This window comes from Diorhabda sublineata, chromosome 3 (genome assembly GCF_026230105.1).
Source record: "Diorhabda sublineata isolate icDioSubl1.1 chromosome 3, icDioSubl1.1, whole genome shotgun sequence".
NCBI classification, from domain to species: domain Eukaryota; kingdom Metazoa; phylum Arthropoda; class Insecta; order Coleoptera; family Chrysomelidae; genus Diorhabda; species Diorhabda sublineata.
The window spans coordinates 16,858,726-16,879,801 of NC_079476.1; the positions used below are offsets into that span (position 1 = coordinate 16,858,726).

The 21,076-nt window shown below is 32.7% G+C and overlaps 1 protein-coding gene across 1 annotated transcript; it reads right to left on the bottom strand.

Annotated features, from left to right (window-relative positions):
* Positions 1-86: 86 nt before the first annotated feature.
* LOC130441131 (modular serine protease-like) lies at positions 87-20,966 on the bottom strand. The gene is made up of 12 exons (XM_056774678.1): positions 20,617-20,966; positions 20,475-20,562; positions 19,041-19,151; positions 14,769-14,915; positions 14,426-14,716; positions 11,217-11,413; positions 8,409-8,615; positions 2,757-2,918; positions 2,106-2,233; positions 828-995; positions 594-759; positions 87-316 (listed from the first exon to the last, which is right to left on the bottom strand). The coding sequence occupies exons 1-12, from the start codon at positions 20,666-20,668 to the stop codon at positions 123-125; spliced, it is 1,911 nt and encodes a 636-aa protein (XP_056630656.1). The 5' UTR covers positions 20,669-20,966; the 3' UTR covers positions 87-122.
* Positions 20,967-21,076: the final 110 nt, after the last annotated feature.

A 21,076-nucleotide genomic window follows, 5' to 3' on the forward strand; every position in this document is an offset into this window, starting at 1 on the left:
TCTTTTACTTTCCTACAAAACCGAATAGTCCTCAAATTATTTCTCTAGACGTCCTTTGAAATGAATTTGGAAAGCAAAAAACATCATTCATGTTTAAAAAAATATTTTATTTAGTACAAAAATCAACTGTATTTAGCTGTTACTAGCTCTAACCATTCTGAATGGAAAGATACTTTTGTAAAAAGGGTACTTAGTTGTATATCGCATCCAGCTGTAACTTTATAACCAACACTTACTATACCATGGATGTAATATCTTCCATCTTTATAGGGAAATACTAATCCTCCACCACTATCACCTTTACATACAGCAATACCTAAAAAAACATTTTAATATCTACAAATTTTCGGATAAAAAAGGCATTGAATGTTCTCTATTCTTGATATTCTTCTATAAATTGTTCTAAAGTATTTCTTAATTTGAAATCACGGAATAAATTTTTTACTTCCACTATTATATGGTCTTTCGAGCCTTCTATAGATTCATACCCGGCTCGAAGGACCAGCTAGTGTTGTAGCGACTGTTAGTAATTGATAGGAACTCAATTTTCAAGATTTTTTGTTGATAACAACGGTAATAAGTATTTATCTTACTTTTATTATAATGTCCTGCACACATTTTGTCAGGACTAAAATACCGAGCGCTCCAATCGGATGGTAGTTCTGCTTCGCAAGTACCATCTTCTTTATAAGGTATTAATATCTCTTTTAATTCATCCGATGGGTTACCTCCTGCTGTCGTATATCCCCAACCGGTTATCTAAAATTGGAACAGTTTTTTTGTTGTAGCATCTATCATTAGGAATCGACTTGAAATTGAGTCCTTACCACTCCTTGCATCCTGTTGTTGAGAGGTATATTATTCAAATTGTGGTAACAAACTGGTTGTACTACTTTTGATAATAACAAAGTATCAGTGGTGACCAAAAATGCTATATCTGAAGCGAAATTTTGGGCTTCCCCTTTATATTTTGAATGCACCAATATTTCACTGATCTGAAAATTTAGAAAAAAAAAATCAATTGATAATTTTTATGGAAATGAGTCTGGTTCATTAGTCCCATCTTAGACCAAATTGGTCCTGTGGGGTAGCTTTCTCCATTTAGATTAACTGGTATGGACTATAAGTAATCCTCCAGATACTTCTGGTTTTTGTTTTGTAACATCTTTTGGAGTATTTTTATTTGGAGGTTTTCATCTAACTAATGGTTGGATATACAGGATGTTTCAAGAAAAAATAATCCAGTTAGCTAACATAGGCAGGCGCAAAATATAAAGAATATATTTGAGATTGTAGACCACGCTACGAGGATGGATTGATATACATAAACTCTTAATCAAAAGGAATACACTACTTTTAACTGGCAATTATATTTTGACTCATGTCAAAAATAGAAAAAGCTGCATCATTTGTTTCATCTTGGAGAGTCAATGTTAGTAGACTACCTCTAATTTGAAAAAAAAAGTTAATTAAGCACAACTCAAACCAATGCTAAATGATAAAAATTTGGTTTAATGAATTTAGTTGAGAGATTGAAGTTTCTACACTCGAAACAATAGAAAAAACTCTCCATACGATGTTAGATAGATTTGGATGAGTTGAAATAAATAGTGCAATATAAAAATTTTTATTTTCATCAGTGCAGTTTCCATGGCAAAATCCATGTATTATAGACTACAAATTGTTCCTTATCTGTTCTATTCTCCATTTTTAGCCGCAAATCACTATTTCTAGTTTCCAAAACTAGATAAATGATATTTTAGAGAAATTTTACTTTAAAAATTAAGTAATTTCGCAAAAGAATACCTAATTTGATGACCTGGAAAAATTTTATTTTTTTGAAAATTGTTTTGCATCTCTTTACTTAGTGTTAAAGCTGATATTTTTCACAATTCCATTGTTATATAGGTCTTGCATGGTTACATGTCAAAGAGAGAGTATGAAGTAACATTCTAACAATGTTAACTTCCTTAGAAAGTATGATGTAGATTGTAAAAATGTGAAAAAATTATATTATGTTGAAAAAGATATTTTTATGTGATTTAGTATCAAAAATATTTTGATTTGTGAAAACTATATAAAAAATACATTTTTTATTAACTTACACTTGAATATTGAGCTTGGGTATCTCGAGGATCCATGAATTTGTTATAATATTTCCCAACTGCTATTCTCAATATGTCTTTATCAACAACAGCACCTTTCGAATCTTCGTAAGTTACACAATGAGCAGCTGAAAGTATAAGAGTATTATATTACCTTATATTCTGAAGTGTTCTGAACGTTTTTGAAGAACCTACAAGAACATTCGATAATTGGATTGGCCCAAAAAGGTGAAAAGAAGTGGACAAATGGTCTATATGGGAAAAATACCAATACAGTACCTAGAATACAACACAATTTCAATATTTATTTCTATAAACAAACGTTTAACAAAAAAAAAACGTCTGTTTTCTTTAAGAAATATTTTTATAACAAAAAAAAATCTATAAAAACATTAATAATTCATCATAATTAAATATTACTGTATTGAGGCTAGAGAGATTAGGATATTCTTCTTTCCACTGTAACTGAAACCTTTACCTGTATAATTACGTTGTTATCGAATATTTTGGAATCTTTGAAGTACCTGCGAGAGTTGGATTGTTTATAAAAGCATTGCACAGAACAAGTTGAATTTGGAAAAACGTCAAAATTTAAAAAAAACTTCGATTTATGGTATAAATAGTTACAGTATGTGTCTAAAATCTATTTACCTGTTACAATGACACGTTGGGTTAACATTGAACCGCCACACGAATTGATGAATTCACCACCTTGTCTTCGGTACAAAGCTGTAACCCATGGATAATCTCCCCTATCAACGTTCTTTCCATTTACTATTAATGGTACAGCCGAAACACGTTTTTCTCCACAAGCTGAAAAAAAATGAGCTAATGTTAATTTTTTATGGTATCCAAATAATAGGATTTCAACAAGCCCTAGGTTGCTACAAATCTGAATATATTGGTGCATATTTCAATTCTTCTTTTTGAGGATTTTTTTGATATACATTGTTGCTACCTAGTATGAAATACCTCATGTACATCATTAGACCATTGCTGAATAAATAAATTCTAGATCTACTATGTTTGAAATTATCTATCATCCCATATAGTCGTTGCTTACCTGGAAGAACCAAAATTGCTTTCTCTTGCTGTTTTTTTAAAACTGCTTCGTGTATAAATAAGGCAAGAAAACTTAATTACACTTTATTAAAAATAATACTTTTCAGTTACATAATCTAATGTATAAAAAATTTAATACATAAATTATTTTTACAAGGTTTGATAAAAAAATATGGAAAACGAATTTTTCATAGCAATAATTCACTACAGTATATGTCTGGCTCGTCAGTATGTTTTTTAACAACTTTAAAAAATTACCAAAGAAGCTCCAAAAATATTGAAATATTAATCCTGATGAAAATACATAATGTAGTAACCTTAAAAATTGTTATGGACGATGCAAAAGTAGAGTTGAGCCAGTAAATGACATTTTTTGACTTCAAAAACAGATGAAATGTACTAAAAGTGGATAAATTTGTTTTTTCAAACACATGGTAGAAGTACTGAACAGTTGTGGAACTACATGCAAAGAAAGAGACCTAAAAAGTGGACAAACAATCTTCTCCTTCGCCATTATATAACTAAAAGTCTATCTATCTGTTCATATCCTTCTTACCAGATTTAGTACCACCATACCCGTCCTTTCCGAAAATTAAAAAATGCGCTGAAAGAAAATGTTGACAAGACCATGACAAAGCAGAAAAAAAGCCTTCCATTCATGGATACAGCATTGGAATAAGGATATTGCTAATCAAAGGTAGTGCTTTGAAGAAGATGAAATCATATTTCCAATAAAATAATAATAATATTTTTTGATCACACCTCGTACATACATTAGTTAATTTTACAGTAAGTTAGGTGACAATTTAATAAAAAAACATGTCAACATCCGTACTGGCTGGTTTAAGGTCATAATAAAAACACATTAATAGTGGTTTCCAGGTCGTAGAATCCATTTATCGAGATCCCAGATGTCTAAAATTAATACTTCCGATTTCAGCAATAATTTAATTGATTGAATTGGATTTATCAATTAAACTAAATGTTTTATTTTGGGGGTGCTATTTTTAGGAGATGAGACCTTGGCTGGGAAGGTGAAAGACACACAGTAAGAACACAATCCAAAATAAGAGAAAAGGATCCAATTTCTGGTTAGGTTTACTTTGGCTTCGATTAGGTTATGTTTACTTTAGCTTTGATTGGGTTAACTTTACTTTAGATTCGATTATGTTATGTTTACTTTTGCTTCAATTGGGTTAACTTTAGTTTAGCTTCGATTAGATTAACATTACTTTAGCTTCGATTGGGTTAACATTACTTTAGCTTCGATTGGATTAACTTCACTTTAGCTTCGATTAGGTTATGTTTACTTTAGCTCCGATTGGGTTAGGTTTACTTTTGTTTTGGTTAGGCTATGTTAATTGGCCGTAAGGTCGGGAAAAATATATTTTTCTATAAAATTTGATGTTTTTATAATAAAGATGAATCGCTGTTTCGTATAATTCTGGATTCTGGGATCATGAAAATGCCAAATGAACGTGTTAATGCCAAATTAACGTGTTTTTATTATGATTGTAAACCGGGAAGTTACTGAAGGATTTCCAATAATATTATTAGTAGTTGCAAAAAAATATTTGTAAAAAGCAGAAGAATTTGTTCAATACAAAATACCAGTTAATGTTATACACATATAAAGCTTAGTTTATGCAGCCAAAATTAAAGTTAAATGAAAATTAACATTAAACTTTCTTGGTGTTAATTTTTTGGTTTAAATTAAGGATAAGGTAAACCAATAGAAATTTCCTGTTTCGAGTTATTTTTGCCATAGAAATGTGGAAAGCTCCTGACATTATCTATCAGTGTTCCCTCATCTAAAAAGGACATGGCTGACTTTCAGATATTGCTTTTTCCTATTTTTTTTATATTAGTTTCAAATATTTTCAAACCTAAAAGCAAGGATATGTTGTAAACAAAACAATACCACCAACCTAAACTGTCCTGGCGTATTCTCACAAAATTAAGGAATTGAATTGAGAATTTAAAAGTTGGTGAACTCTTAATTTAATTTTAATTTAAATTTACTGTTAATTGTCTGCATGTCAGTGTCTTTCAACTAGAAATTAAATTTGTTGGTTTAATGTTTAGTTTTGACTGCATAAACCAAGCTTTATATTAATTAAAGATCATAACTTCAAAATATTAGTTTAATGAATGTAAACATATGATGAAATAACTTAGTTTAACATTTATTTATAACTGAAATAAGTTACTGAATAATTTTATTGTTTTTAATAAGTTTTATAAACATTTTGAGTTTTGAGGGGTTTTAAATTGTGGTCGTAGGAGTGAAAGGGATGCTGGATTATCATTTTCTGAGTTTTTTCATTATTAAATAATAGGAAGCAATCTGAGAGATATGGAATGGAACGCTGAGGAAAATAGATAAAGACTTAAAAAAACTGATTTATATTAAGTTAAATCATTTAATTAAATTAATGATCAGTCCTAATCCGACATAAATCTGTACAGAATCGAAGCTCTACAAGATACTGGGTGCTAAGCATCAATGTGGGCTACAAAAGCCATTATGTACTTGTACTGGAACATCAGAAGAATTACTGGTTACAGATATTATAATTAAGTCTAAAACTCGCGGAAAAAATACTGAAGCTGTACTCATGGTTGACTGCAGGGCTGTTAGGCAGGTGATAAAGGTAGCTGAACAAAAATATTAATTGAAATTTGTCTTGATAGAGAACACGGATGTATAAATTACACATCTACTCATAAGACATGGATGTTTCATAGCTATTTTTAGCATTTTAAAATTAGACACTCACCAATTAGTCTTTACGGTCCTAAAGTGGAAGATACTCTAAAGCATACTTTTTTTGCATGTCAAATATTGCAGGAGGAACTTAGGGCAACTATACAACAAATCGAAAGCTTACTATCATCAGTAAATTGTGACGGTTTTTGAACCAAAAGGTCGTTTGAAAATTAATAGGGTTACTTGTAAGCCACTTTTATAAAAAAACGTGTATTTTTAATCAATTAAAAAACGTTTCGTTAGAAACCCGATTCTAATATAGATAATAAAACCTTGTAACTAAAAATTCGATTCAGTCTTATTCTATAATTTGTATATACGTTCACTGATATGCGGACGGTGATTGGAGGCCCCACCTTCAATCCTCACATGGATCATGGTAGGATCACCTTTTAAATACATTGGTTAATTTTACGTTTTGAAAAAACATGGCTCAACTTCCGAATCCGCCTGGTTTAATGCTATAATAAAAACACATTAGTTTAGTGTTTTCGAGGTCGTAGAATCCATTTATTGAGATTAAGGATGTCGGAAATTAATACTTTCGATTTCACCAATAAGTGAATTGATTGAACTGGATTTATGAATTAAACGAAAGGTTTTATTTTGGGGGTGCTATTTTTAGGAGATGGGACCTTAGCTGGGAAGGTGAAATACGCACAGTAAGAAAAAAATCCAAAATAATTGTTAAACGTTTTTTATCATTAAAATTTCAATTGGGAATTATCTCTTGACGTTGTTAACAGACCGAGGAACGGATCCACTTTCTGGTTAGGTTCAACTTTAGCTTCGATTAGGTTATGTTTACTTAGGTTAACTTTACTTTAGCTTCGATTAGGTTAGGTATATAGATAACTAAACCTTATAACTTAATATTCGATTAAGTAGTACTCTATAATAAGAATAATTGATAAAGAGTATTTTTTAATTGACTATAACTACACGTTTTTTGACTAATCGTGGCTTACAAGTTACCTTATTCAACAATCGTTACAAAATGTATATAAAATGATAGCTAGCCTGGAAAACCCTATGGTGACAAAAATAATAAATCAAAACTAGAAATATCTGGTAGACATACCAAGATAAGTCCAAGCAATATGAATTAATACCTTCTGGTGGAATAGTTATACAGTGTATTGAGAAGCAAGAGGGGGGTTTTTAGTGGGTAAAATAACATCGCAATTCCAGCTTTTGAAGATTTTCCCTTCCACAAAAAAAATACAAGGATTGCTTTTACTAGAGAAGAAATATTTAATTTAATGAACGTATTTTCGATCAAAAATCCACAACAGCTGTTTACCATAATGGAAACAAAATCATTCAACAGTTAAAGGAAGATATTGGATGTATTACCGCCACAATATACAAATGCTTTGTAGGGTTTAACCCTGCGTTGGTAAAAGAACTTATGGCGTGTTTGACGTAATACGAAATATCAAAATAAAAGAAGTTTTTAGCATTACTAAAGCATTTTGAATTGAAGCTACTGTTTATTGAGACTGTTTTCGGTTTGCATAAAATGGGAAATTTGGAGGAACACATTGAGACTGCATAAACTGCAAAAACAAATTTATGTGAAAAACAACCACTGAAGTAGCTCGAGTGGTGTCTTCGTCGTGGATTTGCCTATGGATATTTTTGAGCTTCTGCAGATTGTAGCTGATGCCACACTTTTCCAAAAGGAGTCCCGATAAATTGATGCTCTGGACGTTTACAGGTGAACTTACTGCTCATGAGCCACGTATGCCTGATCTTGTAATTATTGCTCTAGGTGGATTATGTTTATGTATGACAGCCTTCTATGCTCTGAGCTGAACAAGTTTCTGATCAACTCTGAATTGCCTACAAGTCGAATTGTTCTTTTCTATATTGAATCGAAATTCCTCAAGTTATGCTTGAGAGCCGAGCTCCGGATGTCCATCCAAGGATGGGCGAATATGATCCTCATAGAGGATTAGTGTGGAGTATACACATTTTTGGTCTCAGAGGACTTAAAGTTTTTGTGAAGCTGTTTTAGTTATTTCAAAATAAAACTAAAACAGAAGTATAACCACTTTGTTTTGCAATAGTAATTATTTTGTGGATTATCGTCTCTAGTTTGTTAAAAATGACTCTTTAATGTAAATCATACTAATAAGTAACTATAATCAAAAAATATTCAGTAACCATTTTCTTTTGACTTTTTAACGTTTTTGATTATTTGTTGGGAAATGACTTTACAATAAAGGTTAATTTGATGGAGAGAGCGTAATTTTCACAGCATTTTATTCACACAAAAGCTTCAATTTATGTTAGTAAAGAAAACACACATAAAATAACTAATTTAGAATCAAAATTGCTACGTATAAATATTTATAATGATCCAGATCTAACGTCAAGTTGTATATTAGGTTTTTCGTCAATAGTAAAAGTTTTATTGTTATAGTAAATGTTAACGTTAAAATTAAGATTGATTACGATTGGCTGACCTGGTATACATTGCGGAGCTGGTAAATTCCAAGTTCCACCTCTGCAAAATCTTGTAACAGGTACTCTATCTACTGGTTCGTAATAAGGAGAACAGACAAACGTTGCGTAAGCACCTTCTGTAGCTTCGCTGCACTTGATTTCCGCTTTATTTTCATTATAACAAGATACTTGAGTTACTTCGGTCGTGTATAAAGGTGGGCATAGTACTAAAAAATAAAATAAATGAATGAGTTTACGTACATTGTTTTCACAATACTGTAAAAGATATTCTGACATAATTGGAACTGAAAGCATAATGGAGCAACCTATAGATAGAATCATACGAGGATTGCTACTTAAGTTTTCAGATATGGCAACAGGAATGTGAATATGTCAAATTTGACATTGCCACTCAGAACGTGTTGTTATACTACTATTTGAGTTGCTTACAGATACTTGAAACATTCATCTTTGTCAAAAAATGGAATTAAATCGCGAACATTTTCGTGCGATGATTTTCTATGACTTTCGACGTGGATTAAACCAACAGTAGTGTGCCAATAAACTCGCTTCGACTTTTGGTGAAGCACCATCTTTAGCGACCGTGTTTCGCTGATTTACCGAATTCAATCGTGGTCGCGTTTTTCTACAGGATGAATTTCGTGAGGGTATTCCAAAATCGGCTGTTCTGCCAGAAAACATTGATGCTGTGCGTAAACTGATATTGCAAAATCGTGATGTGACATAACGTGAGATTGAGGCATACTTGGGGATTAGTTCCACTCGCATACATTCAATATTGCATGAACATTTGGCCGTCAAAAAGATTTATTCCCTCTGGATACCGCATAATTTGACAATCGCTCAAAAAAAAGTTCGTGTCGATTGGTAGGAAGATAAACTAAAAAATTCAATTCCGGTGTTTTAAAAGACGTCTGTAAGATATTGATAAGCGACGAATTATGGATACATGATTATGAACCCGAAACTAAACAACAATTAATCTTTCAAAATGAACCAAATCCTATAAGTTGTTCACGCACGAAGCACTTCCAAGTAAATGATTACCAAGAGTTGGAAAAGAAATCAGAGAAACCAATCGTAGAAGACGAATCACCACCACCACCACGACAATGCGACCTGTCACGCATCAGTTCTAATAAAAATCCAATGATCCAATTTTTATTAATACAATGGCGATTTGTTTATATTGTTTTTAGAACCAATTTCTAGGAAGTCCTTTTTATTTATTTATTTGTTTGCTAACTTTCTACGATTATTCGAGATCTTCTTTTGGCTATAAAGACGTGCTTGTTTAGCAGCGAGGAGTCAGCATATATTTCAATATCATAGTGAACTATATAAGTAGTAAACAGTTAAAGATACAGTGTGTATAAATTCACCCCACCTTTAGAAATAATAGTAAATAGTTCAATTGCTAGCTACACAAACATACAAATAATGTTAAAGGTACTTTATTTCGTAGAAGTATAACTCTAGGTTATAGTGGAGGTCAAAGACAAGCAAAACAGTTCATATTAAAAGTGCCAGTAGAATTCTGATCAGTGAAGACTGAGTAGTGAGTTTATTAACAGGATATTGTAAGCTCGATCGATATGTAAAATTGATAGGGTTGATTCGAGTTGAATCTGGAACAGAAACTGTTGAAAATATTCTATTTCCCACAGCAGTTGAATATACGTAGTGGGGTCCATGAAAAATGTCTTAAATTGAGATATTCTTCTTTATTCAGTACCGTGCCTGTCTTCAAGCGTGGGCTATCTGCATTACAATTTTATTGAATTGCTCTCTATTTATCACTACTCAGAATAGTTATTCTACTCTCGGTATGATCTAGTTTCTAATATTTCGTAACCACGATAGCTTTTTCCTAACTATCCATCTTCTGCTCTCAACCTTTTTCTAAATGATCAGGCGAGGGATGCGATATTTGGTACCTCGTATTATATGCCCGAAATATCCGACATCTCTTTTTTATGGTGTTTAGAAGTGGAGTCCACAGTATCTTGAATGTTCACCTCTAGCACCATTTCTCAAAGGCTTCTATTTTATTCATTATGTCAGCTTTAAATGCGCGTCTGAACTGAGAGGTTTCTATTAGTGAGAGTTGGTTTCCACTTTACGTATTATTTCAATCCACGCTCTTATCTCTCATAAAGAGAGAATATATTGAAAAATAATTTGACGTTACACAGAGTGTTTAAATAAAAAGGTGTGGAACAACACTGTGGGTATAATAGAGGTATTTAGTAACAATTATCACGGAGAGCCAGAATTTCTGTCGCTGTGATAAGAACTTCAACTGTGCCCTCCATTTCCTTGTCCGAGCTGGAGCGCTTTCCTTTGAGGTGATTTCTTAGTGGATCAAATTGCTAGAAGTCATAGAGAGACATGTATGGGTGGTAGGGCTCCCATTTAAAATTGGTCAGTACACTTTGTGTGGCTTCGAAAACCTGAGATGCACATTACCTTTAGGCAGAATCACTGCTTTTTTGATAGCAGCTCTGACCGTTTTGCACTTAACAAAATTGTGTAAAGCACGAAGTATCTTGGCGTACACAGGATATTCAGCGTTGAGCATCACTTTGCGTGCTATCTCGTCAATTGAACCTTCCTCTCCTCGGGGTCATATGTGGGCCCTCGCGCATACGTACAATTAAGCCGTACACTACATTCGCGTTTCTATATGTTTCGCTACATTATCCTAAATGATTCATGACCATTTTTTCTAAGTTAGGCTAAGAATTGCATGATATATTCGGTCCTTAAACTGATATACGTCATAGATAAATTATTAATATACTTACTTGAGCAAGTAGGAGTTTCAGCTGACCATCCCTTTTCTGAGCAAAGTGATAATGCATTCTGACTAGATAGCTTGTAACCCGATCTACAAGAATATGTTAAAAGAGTATTAACGGATACTTTTGTTTTTGGTTCCGCTCGAGCACCACCAATAATTGCCCATTTTCCATTTTCTGGATGGTCAGGTAACATACAACCCCTAAACGCGAGAAAAAATTAATATTTACATATGATTATCACAAGTTTCATTTATTACACAATGAAAAAAAGTAAATTTATGTTTTTCACTAATCACCTTAAATCTATTTTGATTTTTTTTATGTAAAAAGCAAGTACAAGATGGTAAACCCCTATTAAAATCGAATAGTTCGAGCGGTGCCTGCCTTATGGAGATGTCTGTGGATATTGATCTTGAAATTCTATTCGGGCTTGCACTTCTCTAATCCCGATAAATGGACGTTCTGAGCGTCTGCAGGCATAAACTTGATGTTCATGAGCCACGTATGCCTGTCGAGTAGGTTTGGCAAATACTGCTCTAGGTGGGATTATGTTGGACAGTAAGAGCATATGCCGTGGTGGTATCGGTAAAACAGAGTCAGATCAGCGACTTTACTTCTATGCTCAAGTTGTCCAAGTTTCTTGTCAACTCTAGATCGTCTACAAGTCAAATTTCTCTCTTCTGTATTGAGCCAAACTTCCTCAGATTATGCTTGGGAATCGAGCTCCAAAAATGCGAGCAATACCCCAAAGATGTATTAGAAGCTGTTGCTAAGTATATAGCTTATTAGTCTTAAAGAGAGCTCCAAGTTTTTGTGAAGTTGCCTAACTAATTCGTCCACGTGACTATGACAGGAACACATTGCTCAAAACCTCAACACCCATCAAACGAATATCCTTGATTTTACTTGAGTAGTGAATATAAGCAACAAGCTTGAAAAAGTTGTTAGAAAATTTATCAATGTTCGAGGGTAATTCAGATAGAAAATTTTTTGCTTGCTTCAATTAAAATTCCGAGCAATAACGATTTATTTTAAAGGTGCATTCAACAAAACATCAATTAGAAAAGTTAAGTGAAGTTAAGTTGGCGTTATTGTGATCCGTAATCTTTATAAGCTCTTGCTTGCTTGTACACCACTTTTGGCCAATCGACTAACCAGGGTCGATCTATTGGAGTGATTAGTAATTTTTCCTCGATATTCAAGCCAATCGCTTCGCCAGACGATTTTTTCCAAGCGAGTAATAATCACGATAACCACATAAAACTCACCATTATCATTGGTGATCCATCCGTCTCACAGCAAAAGAAACGACATTAGGAAAATAATCTTATTCATAAGATTGTTCACAACAACGTCTATTTGCAATAATTTAATATTGTTTATTTTGATGACAAGATCTGATAACGTGATGTCCTTAACTTCATTTTCAATCTGAGTTCACAAAACTTACGGTCTCAAGTTAGTGCAGATTGCGGGTAAACACTCAGTTAGATCTCACTCGTGAGACTGAAAAAGAACGAGTTATCACGTCGCAAGTGAGAATAATCTGAGTTTTGGTGTAAATGGAAAACATCTAATATGTATTCATGGTAACAGTGAAAACTTCACATGGGATTCTTTTCCAGTACAGAGTTTTATGTATGGAACGCCTCAATTATCTCGGAAACACATTGTACGATTTTTATAAATTTTTGTGTACAAGGCTCTTGTGATTAGGCCGGTATTATCGCCCCCGCGATCACCTGACATGAATCCTTTCGACTATTTCCTATGGAGTCACTTGAAAACATCGTTTATAAAACAAAACCTGCAAATATTGAAAATTAAAAGATAAGATTACCATACAAATAAGAATAATTGAGCAGTCAGGGATTGCAATGCAAGACACAATATTTCTTGATCAAAAGCATGCGCAGATGAAGTTCAGATGATTGTTTCACATAAAATCTCGCACTTGCATCTTTATCGGTTTGATGTCATTTTATTGCAAGTAAGTTACAGTTCTAGGGAGAAATCTAGTTACTTTTGGCTCAACAGATCAGCTGACTTTGATAAAACTTAGCTTTATTCTCATTGTTAAGCTAGGCACAAAATATTAAATGAAATTTGAGGTTAGTATTTTGATTAATACTATTTTCTGTCTATCACACTCCAAAAGCAAAGTAGCAGAAGTTATAATTAATGCTAGTGATGCAATGACCAGTTTTTTCTTATTTACTGAACCAGTTTCGTTAAACTTTTTTACTAATTTACTAATAGTAGACTTTGTTATGGGATTTCGGTTAGGATATCAATTATTAAAAACACAAAATATATAAGGTGATCTATTTGAAATAACAAAGTTCATTATTTTTCCGGAAATAGGAAATATCTGACAACAATGTGAATACTACCATAATACCGACCGCATCACAAGACCATTATACACAAAAGTTTATAAAAATTGTACAAGCCGATTGATTGTTTTCAATCGGACGACTAGATACAAATTAATTGATTTCATAGGATTTCTACTGGAGCAAAATATTTTCATTAAAGTACGAGGTCTGGCTAGTAAAGAACGAGACTGCGCGCCTAGAGGGCTGCGTTGGGTACCTAGATACCGTGTCTATGCACTCTCAAAACATATTTCCGTTTGAAACGAACGTGTTTTTTCTCGTGCCGAAAAACAAGAGCAACGTATCAATCTCAAATTTTTCGTTAAATTGAAAAAAACTTCGACTGAGTGCTAGAAATTGTTGCAAAAGGCCTATGGGGATAATTCTCTATCTCGTGCGCGTGTTTTTGAGTGGTGTAAGCGCTTTAGTGAGTGCCGATAGAGCAAATCAAAATTCAAGGCAATATTGATCGTTTTTCTCGACATTTACGGTATCGCGTGATGACTGAATGGTTTCCAGAGGGTCTGACTGTCAACCCTACTTACTATTTGTCAATTTTGGCTACACTGTGAGAACGTAAAAAATGGCCCGAGTTGTGGAAGAAAAACTCGTGGATTTTATACCAGAACTACGCACCTGCCCATAATGCGCTATCTGTGAAGCAGTATTTGGCCAGATAAAATCTGCTCCGATTATTTAATAGCTAGATCTCGTAATATCACTAATGTTTATGTGAAAATTTAGCTTCTTTGATTTGTATACAATAGCGACTGTTTATTGTGACTAAACAATTTGCGATTCCTTAAAAAGAAATATCGAAACAATTTAACTTACTGTGAACTTGGAGGTACCACAATAACCGGAGGTTTATCAGTTGGTTTCGAGGTAGGTTTATTCGTCATACAATTACGTTCATCAGAATTATCAATACAATCCTTTTTACCATTGCATTCGGCGTACCCATCGACGCAAGCTCCATAATCGCATTTGTAAGTGAATCCTGGACAGAACATATTCAAACAAGTCTCTCGTGTTTCATCGGATTTATCCGTACAATCGGCAACGCCGTTGCACTTGTTATCTTTAGATATACATTGACCAGATTGACATTGAAATTCGTTAGATCTGTAAAAAAATTTACAGTTAATTGATAAAAATACCTGCAAATTCAACTTACTTGCAGTTACCGGAATCCTGTTCTTCATTATTTGAATATACGCAATTTTTTTCGTCCGAATTATCCCTACAATCTGATTTTCTATCGCATTTTTTATCAGCATCTATACAAGCACCATAATCACATGTGAATAAGTAGCCAGGGCATCTAAAACAATAAGTAGACAAAGTACCCAGTGATTAATTTACGCGTAGCACTTCAATTTAGTGGACGAAATTCCAGAATTTTAGAGACGAAAAAAGTAAAGACAAATTGGTCCAGATACGTTTTTAATGGAATATACACTGAAAAAAAAAACAGTTGACTCGAGAAAAAATCTAGAACCAATAAATTTTTCTGGGTTTAAATGATTTTTTTTTAGTTTTTTTTCTTGGATGAAGTTAACTGTTGTTTCAGTGTATTATAATTATCTACTTTATCGAGTAATTTTCATTACTTCTTTGCAGTTGAATTGGTTGTTAACCACGTTATAACGAACACTATACTGTGGATAAATAAATGTATTTATAAACATTGTATTGTTTATATTTCTCATCCAACCCCGACGTGATTTTATTTTATCGTTAAATAGTTGGTGTGTTGGCGCCATACTTTTGTGAGCGGTTTGTGCAACAGAAAACGAGTCAATCCGGCATATTTCGTTACCGTATTTTCGTCTGTTCCCATTATTGGCATTAAGTGGCCAGAATGGTGATTTATCCAACGAATCGTAAGTTTTTTACCTCACTGTGCTGCACGGTGTATGGTTCATTTCCCGCCAACTGCTGCCAAACGGCAAGATGGTATTAGCGTTCTGGAATTTTCGAGGCCAACGTCTTCGGATTCTACGACCACGTGACATTAAACCGGTAATCTATGTTACAACGACCATTATACTGTAGGTGAATAAATGTATTTATAAACATTACATAAACAAACTTCTTGTCTACAAGAACTATACAATTTCTTCACTACATCTACACATCATTTGGATATCTAGGTGCAGCGAACAAATTTCTGTCTTCTCTTGTTACCAAAAGCAAAAATGAGAAACCGACTACGTAATCTGAAGCTATGGGATTGCAACATTTAGAAACAACAAACTAGTCATTGTTTGGAATGTAATTTTAGATCGTTTTAATGCTGCTACTATTTGATATATTGACGACATCAGATCTTAGCAATGTTATGGTCGGGCTATTCAGAACATATACAGAAAGTCAAAAGGTGGAGTCGAGCTAGAAAGTACCATATTGAAACCATACTCATATTCAAAAGGTTTGAGATAAGGGTCCAGTTTATCACCAACATTATTTAATTATATACATTGATGAAGTTCCAAAACTGCGAGAAATAGAATTGAGATAGAGGATAAGTGCGTAACAATTCTATTTTTCGCAGATGACCAAGTTGTTAAAGCTTGCGACATGGACAAAATGGATTTTGAATATGAATATGTCAATAACAGAGTATCTGCTGGTTGGAAACCCAAAAGGAGATTCCGACAATTCAAATATCTGGGAAGCATAATTTCGTAAGATGGAACAAAAAAAGAAGATATAAGAAATAAAGTGCAACAAGCTACACAAATTCTCAACTCATTACTTTGGTCAGAGAAAATTCACCTAAGCAAAAAAATGACAATATACAAAGTCATAGTAGAGCTTATTTTAACGTATTGATGCGAGTGCTGCAACTGACGAATAGACAGGAGAAAAAAATAGAGGCTGTGAATAGAGGATCGTGCAGGATATCCAGAACATAAAGATATTCGACGAAGTTAGATCTTATATACACGACTTTAAAGAAAATACAGGCTAAGCAACTGTTCTGGTACGGACATGTGATGCAGATGGAGCAGAACAAGTGGCCGAAGAAAACATTGATGTACCAACAACAGAGTAGAAGAAGACCCTCAAGGACTTGAAAGGAAGGAATTCAACGGACCATGAAAGACAGGGCTATCAGGGGAAACGAGTAGATAGAAAAGTTTGGCATGTGAAATGCGGGATGCGGCAAAGGAAGCTGTAGGACCCCCGCATATTTAATGCTGCTAATAAGAAGCTTCAAAGATCTTAAGCTGATTTATCATCCGTAATACACATCTATAGTTCCCTGGATTTCTTTCTTTAAAGGATGAGAGATACACAATTTTCTGAATATGAAGAAAAAGCCAAAGCACTATCTAGAGTTCATGACTTTTATCGTTCTGATTATCGTTATAAATAAAACAGAAAAATTCAGCCAGATTACTCACTCCAGTAAATGAAAAAACACCTTTCTTTGGACAAGAAAATTTTTGCAAAAATTTTTATTAGCCTATTCTAAACATTCTATTGTATTCACGGGATGTTTATCCGACATGGCTCAGAATTTTTTTTCGATCAAGGATGGGCGAAGACTTACTGTCTGTTAAAGCTACACCAGCCCAAGAAGTTAACTATGACGATAGTTGGCGGGCCGAAGCCAAGAAAAAGCAATTTTCAAATTGATTTATATTAAAAATATATATATTTATTATTTATCTATCTAAAGCTTATTTATCCTTAATGTTTATTAGTTATGGCGTGTCGAAATGGGCTTAGAGCGGCATCAAACCTAAATCCATCACTAAAAGTACCATGATCTACAATCGAAGAGCTTTCATTCGAGGGTGAATATATTGCCTAAAATATAAAAACCTCTCCTAACGTTAAACTAAGGGTGTAGGGACAAAAAATCCACACAAACTGTTTGTTTTAATTTAATTATTTATATAATATAATAATAATAATTATATACTTTTTATATAACTGAATCAACACCCAGTCGCTTCGCTTTCCTAATTTTACTTTTTAAATGCTGCATTTAATTATGAAATATTGTTAGAGATTGCTCAAAATTCTCTTTTTTAATTCTTCATGTGTAGTTGTCTCCCACATTTCGTTTCAAACTTCACTAAATTGGCTTCAGTTGTTGATTATTCCTTAGTTTCTCAATAAAAGGAATATTCAACTTTGCAAAAGCTCCTACAACGTCCTTTGCAAAATAAGCAGTTATCATATCTGGCCAAAACACAAAATTTTCTTCAGGAAATTTTCTTTATGAACTGCATCAATCTATATGGTTACAGAATATCCAGAAGGACAAATGTATGCTAAAGAAGGGCCATAGAAGATCGCTAACCAAATCAACATTTTCGACTTGAACTTTTTGGGTCTTTTGAAATACACTTCTGAATTTACTTCCTCGTCTTTCTGACAATAACAAGTTATTGTTATCGTTATTGTGAATAACAAGTTTTGTTATTCATCGTTTCACTCCCGTCAAAAGTAAAATATGATTCGTCTTCGATAAGGATTTCCTTACCTTTAGCGAGCAAAAGATTTGATTTTTGTTTCATTTGTTGCTTCTCAAAATATTTGGGTGTTGATTTTTTAAATTTTGGAACGACATTCTGTTCTTTTAGAATGCGCTTTTCTGCCTATCCTGACTTTTTATCAATCGCATTACCTGTTTAACACATCGACAGATATTGTAAATTTGTTTGTCTGACTACATACTTAGTCAATGCTTACTTTACTGGCTAAGATGTCTAAAAATGACCGGATTTTTTGTCCCTACATCTTTACCTTTGATCTAGGTATGATTTTAGCAACTGAAAGGTAGTTATTTTAATTATATGTCAGAATTTCACACCTTGTTAAAGAACAGATATGCCTAGACATAAGTTCAAGCAATATTACTTTTGAGGCCGATTCATAAACTTGACTTTCCGTTGACGTTTGCTGTTTGAAATTAAAAACCTTGAAATGCATAAGACCATTATACTATTTGCCGTTTGTCGTTGGTGATTTGCAACATGAACGAATTTTATCTTTTACCGCCAAGCGCAGCAAATTTCGTAGGAATAGAGAAGAACCAATCACAACCGTTTGCGTTTGTCACGTGATTTTGCTCTCAATAAAAAAAACTCTTCGTTATTTTCCATAATATCGTCCATAAATACTAGATTAGAAACAAAAATATCAAGAAAACAAAAAGCAGTGCACACGTCAAAGAGACTAACAAAACTTTTAGGTTAGCTGCAGCAACGTCAAGTTTATGAATAAGGTTAATAGATGTCACTCGCGAACGGCAACGGCAAACGGAAAATCAAGTTTATGAATCGGCATTTAGATCTAGGGTTTTAAGCTGCAAGGAAATAGTGAAAATCTATTATAAATAAAAGAAATTTTATCATTCTTGTTGGCTTATAGGTACAAATGTTATCTCTATAAATTATTTAAAATATCTGAATGCAAAAGTACTTACTGTACTTCAGTTTTACAGTCCGCATATTCGTCACTACCATCTTGACAGTCTTCTTTACCGTCACATCTGTTTTCGATTTTTATACATCTTCGATCAGAGGCGCACGTAAAACTATGACATAAAAAATATAAAAAATAACCATTCGTTAGATGATAGGAATATACACAAAATTACGATAAAATAATGCACAAAAAATAAGTCACAAGAAAAAATTTAGAGTAATATTAAAAACAAATTTGAATTCACTAAATCATTTTAGTCAAAATATTCAAAATTTTTCAAGTTAATACCTTCTTAGAGATACGTCATTATGGTTGTTGTATGTTTGATAAGATTTGATAGTTCACTAAAAATTCAAATGAAAAATGCTACAACTTTGTTGCATATGTCGTTTTCATTGGTTATTTATATAGTTTGAAAATCACTTATTGCATTTAAAAAAATATTATACGGAGTGCAATATTCAATACGATTCCCTCAATTAATTTTTCTAAATCCGGTCCTGGAATTCTCAAGTTTAGCTAATAGCAGACAAATGCTTAATAGTAGAGCATAGCATTATGAAAAAATTTAAAAAATTTAAAGCTGTGTAAGCACTGTAGCCAATTAAAATATATGGTCGATTTCACAAATCACACAATATTCAATACGATTCCCTCAATTAATTTTTCTAAATCCGGTCCTGGAATTCTCAAGTTTAGCTAATAGCAGACAAATGCTTGATAGTAGAGCATAGCATTATGAAAAAATTTAAAAAATTTAAAGCTGTGTAAGCACTGTAGCCAATTAAAATATATGGTCGATTTCACAAATCACACAATATTCAATACGATTCCCTCAATTAATTTTTCTAAATCCGGTCCTGGAATTCTCAAGTTTAGCTAATAGCAGACAAATGCTTGATAGTAGAGCATAGCATTATGAAAAAATTTAAAAAATTTAAAGCTGTGTAAGCACTGTAGCCAATTAAAATATATGGTCGATTTCACAAATCACACAATAATATATTAATAAATAATAAATAAATAAGAGAAGATGACACTTTTTAGTAGCTTCATGATATCCTCCCTGAGGGACGATAGTACATACGATAGAAGTATTTAAAGTATATATAAAGTATATATTATTTGTTACTTAATAAACACGTCAAAGTAAGAGTATTCATCTCGTTTTAATATCTATGTGTTTCGATTCATTTTATCAATTTGATTTTTGTTAATTTTTCATTATAAGTATGTATCGATTCAAATAAGAAATTTAATGAATATTTCAGTAGTCTCAGAATCCATATCTGTTTTCATTTTGATAATTATTCGTTTACCAAAATATAAACACGTAGTTAATATATAATAAAAATTTGACCTTGACTGCCAGCCTTAATAATTCACAATTATATATTAGTTTCACAAAAACAAATTAATTTTCAAAACTTACCCATCACATTTGTTCGTTGCTCTTCTCTCTCTTAAATTTACAAAACTGTCATTGTTAAACAAGAATCCAGTTGCTACACTAATAACACCTAAAATTTCAAACCAATTCAATTTTAAATTCAATAATCACTATATAAACTCACTTAAAACAACGTAAAAACAAATACAATGTTGTAGAAAACCGTTACACTTCATAATTATCACTGTTGTAAAAAGTTTAATAAGATCTCATTGTTTTTAATTCTACGGAATCTTCAAAAAAAGAGAATGTCTATAACTAGTTTTTTATGTTTACGAACGTATCTCATGAGAGAGGCTTGCACGACGACTACCAGCAGACCAGCATCAAATATAAAAACCCAAGAGAATTAAGTTTATAGGGGAATTCCTATGGTTATTTGGAAAAATAAATCACTAGGGAATTTATTTAAATTACGAAATCATTGGAATGTAATAATATTAATATGTTGATTGTAATAACAGGTTATCGCTCTTTTTGCGAGGATCAATAAACTTCAGGACCGTACTACGATATCACATCTTGTACAAAGTGTTCAACTTAAAAATAGTTCACCGTTAAATTTTAGTGTTCTAGTTGCCGGA